Below are 15,287 nucleotides of genomic sequence, written 5' to 3' on the forward strand. Positions count from 1 at the left end.
ATCAGCCACATCATAAACTGCAAGTGGCAAGTTAATGCTTTTTATTCCAGCCCTTGTGACAGGGCCCCATTAATAGGGGGTTGGGGAGTGGGAACAAAGAAAGGAGTGCAGCAGCTAAAAGGCGGTTGTCACAGCGCGGCTGCATTAGTGTGAAAGAGCTGTTTTATCAGGAAAGAAGCACCCTCTCCGTAACAAATGGCATCAGGCAGGCTGCAGCCCCTGGATTCCTGTGGGATGTGGATGATGTCTTGGTGCTCTGAGCAGTGCTGCCATTCCCCTGGGAGCAGAGCACTGGAGACTTCTGCTGCTGCTGCTCCCCAGAGGAAGCGTGCAGCTTGTCCTCATTTTCTCAGAAAATGGGATCCGTGCTCAGAAATAACTTGCCTTTCCTTCCAGCGCGCCTCTAAATGTGTTCCAATGCTCTTTGCTCCGTTTCCTTGCTTAGGTCTGTGGTTGGAGGTGATGAAATGCTCCCTACGCCATGTGGGGCTCTTGGGGGCTTCATCCTGAAGTTGGGTTCTGAGCATTGGGTTTTGCCCTGGATCCGATACCTTGAATTCGGGCTGTATTGTTAACATTGTCCCAGTTGCTTTCTCCCATCTCTCTTTCTTGGAAAACAAACCAACAAAAAAACCCTGTCCTAAATTTTTCCTGTCCAAGGCTGAGTTTTGCAGGGGGCTGCTCATCCCGCCCTGGGGGGGTTGGTTTTCCCCCCAGCCTGCAGTAGCTGTTAATTCACGTTTGTCATTAGTCAGGCTATAAATAATACATTGCCCGTTACCAGCGGCTGGGCTGGGGGTGCTGTGGAGGCCGGTGCCTCTGCCCCGTGGGGAGGGCTCGCCTGCTGCAGCCTCCTAAGGCCAATTAAGGTGCATCCTTGATGAGATTCCCACCACTCCTTGGCTGGGTAGATGGATGCTGTGGTGCAGGGAGGGGGGCACAGCAAGTGAGGATGAAGAGGGTTTCAGGGCTCAACCAGCTGGGGTCTGAATGCTCCACTCCTCCCTGCACTCATGGGCTGAGGCTGCTGGCGCCGGTACCCAGCGATGGTGCAGAGACCCGTAGCAGCCTGTGGGAGACCTGTGGGTCTGCTGGAGCCGGGGCAGACTCAGCACCTGTCCCTTGCCCTCAGTCCCATCAAGGTGTTTTCTTCTGGAGGCTTGTCAGCAGTTGATGGAGCACCTCCCGTATGAAGACAGGCTGAGAAAGTTGGGGCTGTTCAGCCTGGAGAAGAGAAGGCTGCGTGGAGACCTCATAGCAGCCTTCCAGTATCTGAAGGGGGCCTACAGGGATGCTGGGGATGGACTCTTCATCAGGGACTGTAGTGACAGGACAAGGGGTAATGGGTTAAAACTGAAACAGGGGAAGTTTAGATTGGATCTAAGGAAGAAATTCTTTACTGTGAGGGTGCTGAGGCACTGGAATGGGTTGCCCAGGGAGGTTGTGAATGCTCCATCCTTGGCGGTGTTCAAGGCCAGGTTGGATGAGGCCTTGGGTGCCATGGTTTAGTGTGAGGTGTCCCTGCCCATGGCAGGGGGGTTGGAACTGGATGATCTTAAGGTCCTTTCCAACCCTAACTATTCTATGATTCTAAAGCCTTGAGGAGTGTCCCAGCTGTGGGAGCCTGCTTTTCCTTCCTGTGCCCCTTCACTCCCGCTCTCCCAGCCCAGGGAACGGTGTCTTTGTTGTTCTTGCTTCGAGGCTGGTGTTCATTTCAGCTGCAGTAAGCAGAGCTAAAACGGCTGGCAGGAAGGATAAATGTTGCTATGACAGCTTCGGTGGAGATTTGGAAAAGGCACTTCAAGTTGCAAAACAACCATCAAGAAAAAAGCAAGCAAAAGCGCAAACCCAGAGCCAGCAGACCCCGGAGGCTGCCAGATTGGGGTCTAACATCCACAGCTGTGCCTTTGCTCCCCAGCAGGGCAGCAAGAGCAGAAATAGTTGAGCTTGGGGTAAGGTGGGCTTTGCAGTGGGATCTTGAAACCTCCCTGCAGTGGGCTGAATATTCAAGGCTGCTGCATGGTCCCGAGGCTCTGTCCCTGGTCTTCCTGCAGGGATAATTGGACTGTGGTGCTTGTAACAGTGACTTTCTTTTCCAACCATCAACCTTGAACAGGCAGACTCAGTTTGAAGCATGGGTTCAAATGTATTTCCTCTGTAAGAAGGAGGGAAAAGTGGGATGTTGCTGGGATGGGGCTCTGGCTCTGAGAGCTGTTTCTAGGCCATTGTCTGATGCAGGGCTGGCTCTGGGGGTTTGCCATGGCCTTTCCTGCCCTAAGCTCTGGTGCCACAGGGCCACAGCAGTGTGCAAGCAGTGCAGTAAAGTGGGATGTTGGGTTATTTTCTCAGGTGCTGGAGCAAGATGTGGTTCTCCAGTCTATTGACCGCGCCATTGAGGCTGTGCACAATGCGGCCATGAAGAATGGAGGGAAGTACAACCTGGAGCAGAGGGATGTCCTCCAGTGAGTACAATGGGTGCCTGGGAGAGTGAGCGGATGGAGGGTGGTCAGCGTGTGATGCTTGTGTCTGTGTCTTGGGTATCAAGCGGGATGCCGTTGATCTGAGTCCCTGTGCTGCAAGTGCTGCTGCATTCGGTGTCCCAGTGTTTTTGCTGGCAGCCAGTGCTGCTCCTCCTGTCAAAGAGCACCCGGCAAAGCAGAGCTTTGGTCTGGCCCCTCTATCCCTGTGCATGTAAAGAGGAAACTCTCAGCTGTGTTATGGGCTTGGAGGAGAAATCCAAAACCTTTCTGGATGCATTTTCTCCTCTCTACCAGGCAGCAATTGCAGAGGCTGTTGGCAGATACCGCGAGGTCCTTAATGTGTGCTCAGATAATTGCTTGTGAGGAGCATTTTGTTTTTCTCTGGCACCTCGGGCTGTGCTGGGGCGCGCTGGTTTCATCTCGGTTGGACAGCGAGTCTGAAGTGCCGGCAGTTCCTGACGCTGGCGATGCAATATGTGACTCTCCCCCGAGGAAGAGGCATTTTTAATCCAGCAAACCGATGAATAAATCATGGGCTCTGGCAAAGCCTCTTCCTTCCTCCCCCAGAAGTGCTTCCTTGGTTGTTAATGAAACCAGAGTTGGTGTTTTAAGTACTGTAACCCATTCTGGTACATATATATATAGCCCAAGTGCTATAAACCATTAAAAATATCACTTGAACGTTGCAGCAAGGTCATTCCCTTTCACTTTGCTCTTCCTGATGTGGCTGCTGTGTTCCAGGAAGCTGATCCATCACCGGAAGGAGACGGTGTCCCGCAAAGGGCACTCCCCCAGCCCGCAGGGGATGGTCATGACACAGTCCTCCAGCGACCACCACCTGGACGTGGCTCGGCAGCCCAACGGCGTGTGCCGGACCGGGTACGAGCGGCACCACAGCCTGCCCAACACCGAGGTGGAGGAGGACGATGAGGGTCTCTATCAGGTAACAGCGCCTGGGCACTTTCTTGGTTCCTCTGGTGGCAGGGCATGGCTTGTCCTGTTGAACAGAAGGACTTTGCAGCTGAAGTCACAAATCGGTGTTTGTGCTGCCGTTACTGCAGCGCGAACTGATGCTGTCCCTTTGTAAGAGGTCAAGGATGGTCCCTCTGCCATTTACACTGGCGATGCTTTTTGGGATGCTGGAGGGTCTGTGGTTTTACAGTGACACATGAGATCCACGTTAACATTGCATGACTGTCTCTTGACAGAAGAGTTGCAAGCCCACTGGAGCTTGAAGGACGGTTTTGAGGTGAGCAGCAGAGCTCCCTTGAGCACCTGGCATGGCTTCGCTTCCCCTTTGTTAGGTCTGCACAACAAGATCTTTGGTCCTGCAGCATTTCATCTCCTGCGGTTGCCTATTTTTACTACTCAAAAATATAAAACCCCAAAGATGCTGCTTGGTCCAAGTGTTGCTCGTCATGATGAATTAAAGGTGAACTGCAGGAAACATGGTTTAGAGCAGGTTGTTTTATCTCAGTGGCACACAGTCCCAAGGTCTCTGCGTGGTGTCAATGAGGCTTCAGAGAAGTATCCCAGGATGGATGGCAGCAGCTGGGGATGAGTTGATGTGGCTGATGACACTGTGTAGGTGTAGCTAGATGTCAGGGGTAAGGGCACCAAGCGAGGATGAGCACAGAGGTAGTTTTCCCCTACAGCTGAATGTGTGCACTGTGGTTTTTCTTCATGTCCCTGGGATAAGTGGTTGGAGGCATGGTGATGAGGTGTGACACACGCTGTCAGTCCCAGATGAGGCTTGTTTTACACTTGGAGAGCTGTGGGTCTGCCGAGGTGAAAGCTCTGGCTCAGGCACAGCACCAATCCCTGCTGACTCCACTTTGCTCTCTCATTTCGTTTTCCTTTCTGGGCAGCTCTGTTCTCACACCTGTGCATGGTGGGCAAAGCGAATGAAACTCCTTACAGCCCATTCCCAGTGCCGATTCCCTGTTGGGGGAGGATGTTTTCTTCCCTTCCTTCCCCTTCCTCTGGGGGGTTTTGGTGTTGTTCATCCTTCCCTCAGCCCCACACCTTGGCTGGGATGTGGGATGAGGGAGGGGATGGCCATTGGTTGTCCCTGGTGGCTCCTGACCATGCAGGGGCTCACAGCTTGGGCAGCACCAGCACAGGGAAGTTCATGTGATGCTTCAGGCTCTCGTCGGGGTGCTCGGACTGTGGTGCATGGCTCTGATGCTGGCGGGGCTCTGGGCTAACATTAGCTCACAGATATTAACGTAAGCACCAGCCTGCAATAGCTGGGTTAATCTTGCGTGGTCAATTTGCAAGGGCTCCTGAAGCCATGGAAATGCTCTGGGGCAGCCCAGCCTCAGCTCTCTCCAACACTGCCATGTGCCTGCTCGGAGCTACGGGGCTAAATCCTGCTGACCTGGGAGCCCCAAGCATGCTGGGACCCCCCTGCTCTGCAGAGAGGGCTCTGCCTTGAGCACAGCTGAGCTTTGGGACCAGCCTTTCTTCCAGCCATGTGGTGCAGCGGCCCCTCCCGAGCTGTTTCGGCCTCTCTCAGCTGTGCAGTCTCTTTTTGGACCCACACGGATCATTTTTAGGGCTGGATGCACGTATCATGTAGCACTTTACCCTGAGAACAATGCGGGGTGGATTGACAGGACCAGGAGAGCTCAGGCTGGGTGCCTGCAGTGGTACCTCGTACTAACCCACCAGCTGAAGGGGCTTGTAAAGAGGTGACCTATTACGTGACACAGTAGAAGGTTGGGTGTGTTGGGTGTGGGTGGGAGGAAGGGGCTGAGAGGTCCCTTTGTAATAGCCTTGGTTCGCTGTGCACCCTCCTGTGTCTTCACTTGCCCGATGGGGTCCAGGCATGGGCTGTGGACGCTGTGTTGTCAGCTTCTGGCATTGCATCTTGAACGTGACATCCTGAAGATGTCTGTCTTGCAGGAATAGCTTTGCTCCCGTTCCAGAGGAGATTTCTGCCCTTCCCAGACCCAGGAATAAAAGAAATATATTTTCATCCTCCTCGTTCTGAGCTGTTTCAGATGGAGCCCTTCCAGGGCCTCAGCCCTTCACTGCAGGGCTGGCAGCATGACAGGTCTCAGCAAAACTCCTCTGCCGGGGCTAAAACCCCTGCAAGGCTGGCACTGTGCGGTGGCCCGAGTGTTGATACTCTGCTCCCCCACCTTGCATTGCTGCTGCACGCAGCGGGGTGTTGCTGGTCAGGGTTATCCCTGAGGTTACACCTCGCCGGAGTAGTCCTGGGTGAAAGTGGTGCTGGTGATCATGGTGTTTGGATCCCGCGGGAAAGGGTGAGTGTGGGAATCTGCATCTGGAGGCAGGTTCCTGCTGCTTTGGTACCCCCTGACTTACAGGAGAAACCCCAGCTGTGGAGAGCTAGCACAACCCCTGGCAAAAGCTTCTCCCAGTGCATCTTGCTCTAGGATTGCTCGGAGGGTCTAGCCCTGTTTTCTCCCTGCATGAGCAGAAATAGCTCTGGAAGCATGGAAAAGGCATTTACATGGCTCCAGCCCTTGGCTTTGTCTTTCTGCAAGGGTGTTTGTGGCTGATGTAATGGATCTCTCCAGAAGAGTGCCTAAATACGTGCTCTGTTCACAGCCTCTGCGGGGCTATTGAGGGGAATGTGGAGGCACAGTGAGTGTGTGGGATTGCGTGTGGAATAAAGGAGGAGTAAACACTTGACAGGTCTACACAACGTGTGTGCTGCGTGCTGCTGAACACAGCAATTAAACAAGGGCTGCTTTGCCTGTCACAGGGAGGGGATGAAGCCAGCTTGAGTCCTGCTTTGTTCTTCTAGGAAGCCGCCTATTAATATCTGTCCTCCTGAGAAAACTTCCCCGAGTGATGAGAGCTGTAAGGACAAATGCACACACGCCGAAAGGAGGTTTCATAACCCAGAACGTCTCTATTGCCTCCCTCCTCTGACTGCTCTGCATCTTCCCTCACAGATCCCGGCGCAGCCCCGGCGCTCTGCTCCCGTCACCCCCCCGCCTCCGGAGAAGCGCAGGAGCGCGCAGGCTCACCCTGGGAAAAGTAAGGACAAGGCAATTCCCGAACCTCGGGCACAGATGGACACGGGGCGATGGAGCAGTCACAGAGCCCGAGTGCTTTTGCTTTGTGCTTAGAAGAGCATCCTTTTATATATCCATATACATCTCCATATATATATCCTAAATTCCCATAAGTTTTATATTCTTACATGTATATACACACGTATCTCCTAAATCCCTATAGGTTTTTATGCTAATGACCATGAGCTGATGGCCAGTGCTCCTCAAACCCTTCTGCTGTGGGAGGGTCTGGGCAGTCTGGTGCCTGTGGATAGGCGCATCAGTGCATCACCCTGGTGCTCTGGTGCCAGTGCCCTGTGGAGCATCTGCCTGCTGACGTGGTTGGCCTGGCCAGCACACAACCATGGTGGTTTAAGGTCCTTGCAGGTGTTTTTCTCCCACAGCCACCATGGCCATCCTCCAGCCAGGCAGAGGCCCTTCCCTGGCAGTGCAGTGTGGCAGCTCGCCTGGGGAGCTCACTGGGAGGTCTCTTAGGACAGGCTCTAGCTTTGCTTTTGCCTCCCAGTCTGTCGGGTGCTTTCTTTGTGCAATTCTCAGGTGGGATTTCCATGAAATCAGTGGCTGGTGCCAGCGAGGAGCAGCATTAATAGCAGGGACACAGCTGCCCATGTGCTGCCTATAGGCAGGGAGCAGATAGTCAGGAGCACTTGAGAGCAGGACCACGGGGTGGGGCAGGAGCTTCTCCATCGTCAGTGCAGTTGGGCTGATGGAGGCAGTGGTCATCCTGCCAAGTTGCTGTCACTAACCCAGGCTCTGCTGTGCTGTGACAGTCTCAGCGTCACTCAGCCCATCTCAAGCTCATTCATGTGCCTGTGTGAGGAGCAGGCAGAGCTGCTGACTTGCAGGTAGTTAATTGAAACCTGGGGCTGGCACCAGCTTGCTTGTGGGTACTTATTGGTGTTGAGCCATGTTTTTCACTATGGAGGTAGGAGTTCGCAAAGGTCAGCTTCCTTCAGCTCGTTATCTCGAGCTAATGAAGCACGGTGGGAGCGGTGACTCATGAGAACTTGGAGGAGGAGGAGGAGGAAAAAAGAGGGATGCTGAGCCCCTGTAAGAGGGAAGGGCCCTGTTTGTCTGCCTGGCCTGTGCTTTCCTTAGGGTAGGGTGGTGGATGGAGGAGTGGAGGGCTCGCAAAGGTGTTTCCCATATCGCTGGTACTTCCTTTGGAGAGGGAGCTCCTTTCCCTGAGAGCTGGGAGAGCCCCAGAGTGCTCTTCTTCTCCTCTTCCAGCACTTGCATCAGCTGCTCATGTGAAGCTCTAGGTGAAGGTAAGCCAGGGTTTGCCCAAGTAACTGTTTTCTTAGGGAAGGACTCAAATACATTTTCCCCCCCCCATCAGGAAACTAATGGCTAAGGTTTACTAAAACTATGTATTAGACCAGGTTAAAGGAAAGAAAAATCTTAGCATCCCTTTGCTTGTAGTGGATCTCTTCCCTTGGCAGGTGGGGCAGGTACCACTGCTGGAGCTGCTCAGGACTAGAGCCTGCAGAAGCACAGTAGAGCAGATAAGGTGGAGGCTTGTGAAAGCGGTGGGTGCCAGCAGGGTTCACGATCAGATGCTGGAGGTGATGAGAGGGAGAGCCCGGAGGTGGTGTCTGCTTCCCTGTCAGTGCCAGCCATGGCTGTGGTCAGCGAGGTGTGTGGGAAACCTTCCAGGTCCTGCAGCTCCCGAGCACCATCCTTCAGAAGTGAGGGCTGAGATCCCAAGCACAGGAACAGGCCCTTGCTAAGCCAGGGGGAAAAGACTTTTCTGTCCCTTAGTCGGGTCCCTCCTTCCCTTTCCCTGCCTAAAACAGGAAGCCCTTTGAAGGGTATTCATCTCAACAGAGCACTTCTCCCCTTTCTAAAGAGGTGATTGTGTGGGAATGCTCCAGAAAGAACGGGTCCAATTTTGCTTTGAGATAAGTGAGGCAGGAAGAGGAGTTAAACTGCTCTGGCCCGTGCACAATGAGCCATTTAATGGCCTGCACTGTAGCAATGTGTGTTTTCTCTGTTCCTTTGGTGCTGTCGCTGAGGCGGTTTTCCTTGTTTCCTTTCAGGCGCTGTTGAAATTATCTCTGGGTCAGCTTCGAGTGCCTCCTCCGTGAGCACCACGTCCCTGGACACCTTGTACACCGCTTCTTCTGCGTCAGAGACCGCGCTGCCCACGGCCGCCTCCAGCCCTGCCACCACCCCGCCGCCCGTGCCCAGCCGCAGCGTCCACACCACCATCACGCGCAACTTGGACACCGGCTCCGTGGCCCACTCCCGCCACGGCTCCTCCTCCAAGGACGGCACCAGCAAATCCCCCCAGTCCAAGAGGGCTGCCCCGGCGCCGCCGGCTGAGGGGGGGTCCCACCGGTCCCACGCTGTGGATGGGGAGAAGGCTGCTCAGGTGAAGAAAGCTGCCCTGGCGCCCACTGTGGGCCTGGACGCCTTCAGCACCCTCTGCCTGGAGGATAAGAAGGCGGCAGAGTCATTGGCACTGGAGCCCAGCGCTCTGGCGGTGTCCGTGCCCAAGACGATAGGTGCTGAACTGATCGAGCTGGTGCGCAGGAACACGCACCTCAGCTACGAGCTGTCCCGTGTGGCCATCGGCGTGGTCATCGGCCACATCCAGACCTCCGTCCCGGCCACCAGCAGCATCATGGAGCAGATCCTCATCTCTGTGGTGGAGAGTAAGGTAATGCCAGGGGCTGCTGCGGCCTGGCACCAGGCAGAGAGCTCAGTGAGCGCTCCTGATGTCTGGAATGGGAAGTGTGGTGAGATCCCAAAGAAAGGGAAGGTGCTAGATGGGTGTAAACATACTGCCAAGGGAAGCAGGTTTAGTGGCCCAAGAGCAGCATTATCCACCTGGTGTTATACACGGGGCTGTGCTGTGGCTGGAGCAGTTTGCTGCCCAGAGAAGGGAGAACTCCCAGGGCAACCCCACGGAAAAGTGCCTGGAGAGCTGCTGTATGGTTTACCATGGGCTCCTCTGGAGGAAAACTGCAGGTGGATGTGTGTACCCATGGCACTGGTGATCCACTGTGTGCCTGGTGAAGTGGGGAGGGAAGGGCAGGAAGAGCTTGGCAGGATGGTGCTGGGCTTGCAGAGCAGTGGGGGTGCGTTGAGGCTCCCAGGGTGCCTGGAGAAGGAACAAAACCCCTGCAGCAGTTTGTTCTGCTGGGCTGGAAGGAGGGAGCCGTTTGAAGCAGAACATGACGCAAAGAGGCATCGTTAGAAAGACCAAAACCTCCTCCTGCTCCTGGGTTCTTCAGCAGCTTCCTGGCAAGAGCCATATGATGAGGCTGCAGGTTCCAGCAGCTGCCAAGATGTTTAATAAGCAGAGACCTGACCCCTGTTGGGGGGGTGCGGAGAGTGGTGCTGAGGGTGCGCTGAGGTGGTGCGTGGTGTAGTTACACCAGCTGGGCTGAAGAGCTTGTTAATGGATTGATCTCATCCTAGCCCATTAGGAGCTTGGTGCTCAGTGGAGTTGTAAAGGCTGCAGATGAAGGATTGGAGGAAGTAGATTAGTGATAAGAGGCTGAATGGAGTGATCGTTAAAACGATCATTAAAATGCTCCTCCAAAAGCCCTAGGTTGCTAAATGCAATAAGAAGAAAGGGGTGTAGCTTTGAGTGAGCTTTCGTGGGTTCTTTAACATCCTCAGAAGACAGCTTTAACATCCTCCAGCAGGATGGTGGCAGCTTGGATTTCAAGGCTGTCTGACCGTGCACCAGTTCTGGCACCTATTTAGATTCATTCACTGCATTAGCTGTGCAAGGGAAGGAGGTGGGTAGAGCCCCGGGAGTACGAGAGCTGCAGTAACACGTGGCTTAAACTCGCTGGGTTTCTGCTGCCAGCTCTTGGCTGAATGAGGTCAGCTGCCAGTCCCGAGACAACAGGGAGAGGAAACGGGCACCCGCGGTCCCGACCCCACTTAACCAGCGCTTTGCTGTCGTGCAGAACCTGAGCGCGGGGCTGCCCTCGGGGCAGATCTGCCACGACGAGCAGCGCCTGGAGGTGATCTTTGCAGACCTGGCCAGGCACAAGGACGATGCTCAGCAGCGCAGCTGGGCGCTCTACGAGGACGAGAACGTCATCTGCTGCTACCTGGAGGAGCTGCTCCGCATCCTGGTGAGCAAATCTCTCTCTTTGTAGGCAGAGCAGAGCAGATGCTCCCAGTGAAGTTCTGTTTCCTGCCCTCCTTGGCCCTGTGTTGCCATCGGATCTGTTGTTTGAGGCCACAGGTTTCTGATGAATCCTTTGCCACTGACGTGAAGCCCTGCCCTCCTGTGTGCGGGGTGAGCTGCTTTCCACTGTCCTGAGCTGCTTTCCACTCCACCTTACCAGGCTGTTCTGAAGGGTGTTCTAGAGCTGCTCTCGTGGCAGCCGTGGTATTTACCTGTCACAGGAGAACGTAAACCCACACCTCCCAAAGATCCCGACCTCCCACAGAAACCCTGGAAGTCTGATTCTGCCGATCTGCGTACAGGGAATGTGATGATACAGGAGCTGCCACTCAGTGCAGCAACATGGTCTGTGTTACGGGTGCTCGTGTGGGGTTTGCTCTGGCACCTATTGTGTATCCCTTCCCAGCTCTGACACAAGCAGAACAGCTCTTTTTTGGTGTAATAAGTGCCAGTGTCTGTCACTGAGCGTGGGCTGCCTTCTGTGGGCCTGCGGGGCAAGGCAGAGGGGGATCTTGTGTGACCTTTCCTCATAATTCAGGGCTGGGAGGAGATGCACAATACTTCTCAGGATGGCAACAGTGATGGAGCTGCCCTGTGACTGCAGGATGCACTCATCCAGTGCTGCTCAGGTCATGGGTTTTTCAGATGTTCAGCCCAAACGTGCTGTGTGGCAGAGACACTTCTCAGGAATTCACTTTGATGCAGAGTCTGCAGGGTGGAGGTTCCTGAGCTGCCTTTGTGCTCTGCCTTCAGTTCCTCTGGGAGGTGGTTGGGCTACTGAGATGTGAAAGCAGCTGGCCTCCCTCCAGGTCCTTGCTGCTTGATGTGCCCCTGGGCTGACCTGTTCATTCCTGCTTCCAGACAGATGCAGACCCAGAAGTGTGCAAGAAAATGTGCAAGAAGAATGAGTTTGAGTCCGTCCTGTCCCTTGTGGCCTATTACCAGATGGTAAGGTGGTAGAAGGCATCGAATCTCCCCTGGGATTGCAGGGGCAGGGCCAGGCTTGCTGTGCTGCACAGGGGTGAGACCTCTGCCTGGACAGGGTGGTTCTGTGAAGCAGCAGGAGCTGCAGCACATCGCCCGCGTGTTGGCTGGTGTCAGTGCTGTGCGTGCAGGTTGTGTGGGAGAGAAGAGGGTGCCAGAGACTTCGCAGCGGTCGCTGCACTATGGAAGGTGAAGTTTGCTGCTCTCATTAGCTCTGCTGAGGGACAGGATCGGCATCGCTGGTATCCAGAGGAAGGATTTCTGAGGATGCCCTGGGAAAGCTGACAGGCTGTGCCTGCTGCTTCTTTAATTGATGCACTCCTGTGCATTAGTAAATAGCTTTGCGTAGGAAAGTAGGTTGTGAGTAGAAGCCTTGGGAGTGAGGAAGGAAATCAGTATTCAGTGGAAGAAATGGAAGTTTTGCCTTCTGTGCCTGTGTGATGTTGCTTTGCTCCTCATCTTCCTGGAATGTGCTGTTGTAGGACTCTGTGGGGGTTAGAAACTTGTCCCCATCATGTCCATAAGTCCCCAGCTACAGCATGTCAAGCCTTGTGGTGTTTGGCTTTCATCTGGCACTAGCTCATGATAGCTTCTGGGTTCACTGTCCCCCTGGGAGGGTCTGTGGCTTCCTGACAATGGGAACTTCCAGCCAGTTATGTCTCTGCCTTAGTGTGAGCCCTCCTCTGGGACATTGCCTCATCCAGTGATTGCCTCTGCAGGAGCACAGGGTGCCGTTGCGGCTGCTGCTGCTCAAGTGCTTTGGAGCCATGTGCAACTTGGATGCTGCGGTCATCTCGACGCTCGTGAACTCAGTGCTGCCCATGGAGCTGGCCCGGGACATGCAGACTCACACTCAAGGTGAGCCAGGGCTGCTGAACCCCGCTCCCTAGGAACGTGTCTGTCATTAGGCGACCTCCAGCAGCACTGGTGGCCCCTTGTAGCCTGACTGCTCCACGTGCCAGTGCCTGGGGGAGAAGGGCATCTGGTTTAAAGTTATTTGGGTTCCTGCAGCTCTAAGGGGAGAATGCATGGGAGGGAGTGCTTCAGTCCTGCAGTACAAGGCCCTCTGGCTCTTGAACATGCCATTAACGATGATCTTGTAGATGTCTTAAAGCACATTTTGAGCTATTCCAGTTTTGTTTCATGCTGCTGACAAGAGACTCTTGCACATCTTAAGGAAAATCTCTGCAGCTTTTCTCAGCACTTTACGCCATGTCTTTGCAGTGTTTCTTGCTGGTGAATGAGAGGTGTGCTGGGTAAAGAAAGGACCCTCTCTCCACCACTGCACCGAGGGGGGATTGTCAAATATGGGGAGTGTTTGGGGGCAGGGTGAAGCACTGGTGGTGTGGTGCAGGACTGGCACCACCACACCGATGCTTTCCCTTTGTGCTGCTGCTGCTGATCGGTTCTATGCAGTGAGCTGATCACAAGGTTCATGTTTTATCTGGTTATGCATGAGAAGCTTCTTCCCTAGGCTGAGGTTTCACTGCCCTAACAGCAGGTAATACTTGGTTATGGGACTATGACTGTGCTTCTGTGGTGACATTACTCCCGATTTAGCGCTGCCAAAAATAAGCTTCATCATGCATCCATCACTAATTCATAAAGATTGTCTCTGGGTGAGGGTTCTCTGCACCATGCTCAAAAAGGTCTCAGTGCCTTGCCCTGCTCCCTTGTGCAGCAGGGCTCCTGCTTGGTCTCCGTGCTGTCCAGGGCTGTATCCTCCCAGATGGCACAGGGAGCTCAAGCTCTTGGTGTGATGGAGCAGCGAGATCTGACCTGGGTGACTTCTGCACATAGCACTAGTGGCTGAAGCAGGGCTATCTCCAGGCAAGTGTTAGCTCTGCTTTGGAGACCTCAAGAGCATTGCAGTGAGAAGTGGCTCTGCTGTGTCCTTCGAGCTGCCACCCTGCAGCAGCTCTTCTTTCCTGAGCTTCATCTCAACATGGTGGATTCTTTCCCTCCTTGCTGTAATACGCAGGCAGTGCAGTTGAAGGGTGAAAAGCTGCTCTCCCTTTGCTGACAGACAGCCTTTGGTTACAGGCGCCTCCCAGACTGGTGTCCTGAACCCGTGCTGCCTGCCTGTGCTGGGTTTATGTTTGCACACATCATCTCTGTGCCCTCCAGCCCTCTTGGCCTTCACAGCAAGGCTGCAGCGAAGGAACCATCCTCAACCCAAACATGTCTGTCCTTCAGAGGTGTTTTAGGGCATTAGTAGTTCCCTCCTACCGCCCTGGTGCTTAGTGCTCCATGTCCTGCCAGCAAATGGCAAGTGTGAAAACATGACCTTGAATCCAGACTGGCTTGAGCTTATTTTGGTACTAAAACCTGGGGAATAGCAGCTGATCCGTGACATGCTGCGGAATCACTAATCCCTTCTGCGGTGGCAGGGGCCAGAGCGGTTGGTGCCAGCACTCAGCAGCCAGGGAGTGCTGAGCTGGCTGCAGCAGCTCTGGGATCCCTCCTGGCTTGTTACTGAAGAGCAGCCGCGGCAGCAGCTCTGTGCTGCGTGCTGGTGCCTTTGATGAGCAGGCACCTTGCCCTGGGGCTGCTGCAGGTGCGCTGGCTGCTGGCCACTTCTGCTGCCAGATGCTTGGGTCTGTTTGTCCTGGACAGCCCTTCCCTCTGCTGCGCTTCCCTGCACATCTGTCAGGGTTAGAGGAGCTTAGAATAAGCCTCAGCAGAGCAGAATTAGCCAGGACGACTCCAAAAAAACCAGATAATCCAGTCTGGAACCGGGACTTTCTCCCGTGCTGCAGCTCAGGGTACGTGCAAGTCAGCTGCTGGGTTCTGCTCGCTTCAGCTGCAGACCATCGTGTTTGCTCCTAGGACCTGGCTTGTGCACTGCTGTGGTTAGAGGTGGGAACAAGGTCTTTGAAGGCTCTGAGAAATACCTCTCATAGGCAATAGCAGCTTCCTCACCAGTACCTCAGCAGACTTCGGAAGTGCAGGCTGGGGAGCCAAGAGCTGCATCTGTCCTGCCTTCCACAGTCACTTAAAGTGGCATCGCTTGAGGAGTGCTCAGCAGAGTCCTACTAATGCAGCCACTGGTGCTGCTCTGGAAGGAACAGAAAAAACTGTGCTTTACGTGGCAATTACTCTGTTCTTCTGCATGGGGCGTCTTGGATGTGTCTTGCTGCAGCTGGGACACTCCAAAAACTGCTGAGCGAGTGCACCAGGTTAATGTGGATTTGTCCCGAGTTCAGCTTTCTGGCTGCTTTCAGCACCCTTTCCTTGGCATCCTTAGACAAATAGGACAGGATTTCCCATCTAGTCATGGAGTCTGCTGCCAGCCGAGATGAATGGACTTCGGCTCATGGCAGATGGACCAAGGATGTGTAGAGCTACCTTGCCCCTCCCATCTCTAGTTAATCTCTTCCTCCTTATTTGCTGCAACCACATGTAGATCACTGGCTTCTGGTTCTCAGATCATTATTTCACTGCTCCTGATGTGATGACAGAAAATGTTTTGTTCATGCAAGCCTTGCTAGGAGCAGGAGCAGCAGGTCCCTGTGTCTGCCTGCTGCAGCATCCTGCTGCTGATACCCAGCTCCTGAAGCCATGGAGGGAAGAATGAAGAAATCATGTGCTAAACAGTTTGTCAGATTCTTTTTCTGC

At 54.2% G+C, this 15,287-nt stretch overlaps 1 protein-coding gene across 1 annotated transcript in view; it reads left to right on the forward strand.

The window, feature by feature from the left end:
• The window catches only part of NCKIPSD (NCK interacting protein with SH3 domain), a 36,113-nt gene that overhangs the window by 13,646 nt on the left and 7,180 nt on the right, over positions 1 to 15,287 (forward strand). Inside the window, exons 2-8 of the mRNA XM_080625522.1 lie at positions 2,350 to 2,462; positions 3,222 to 3,423; positions 6,410 to 6,494; positions 8,572 to 9,194; positions 10,459 to 10,629; positions 11,547 to 11,633; positions 12,389 to 12,527. Of these exons, the coding sequence (XP_080481648.1) occupies positions 2,350 to 2,462; positions 3,222 to 3,423; positions 6,410 to 6,494; positions 8,572 to 9,194; positions 10,459 to 10,629; positions 11,547 to 11,633; positions 12,389 to 12,527 (1,420 nt within the window). The remainder of the gene's footprint in view (positions 1 to 2,349; positions 2,463 to 3,221; positions 3,424 to 6,409; positions 6,495 to 8,571; positions 9,195 to 10,458; positions 10,630 to 11,546; positions 11,634 to 12,388; positions 12,528 to 15,287) is intronic.

This window comes from Psittacula echo (assembly GCF_963264785.1).
Source record: "Psittacula echo genome assembly, chromosome: 9".
Taxonomy (NCBI): domain Eukaryota; kingdom Metazoa; phylum Chordata; class Aves; order Psittaciformes; family Psittacidae; genus Psittacula; species Psittacula echo.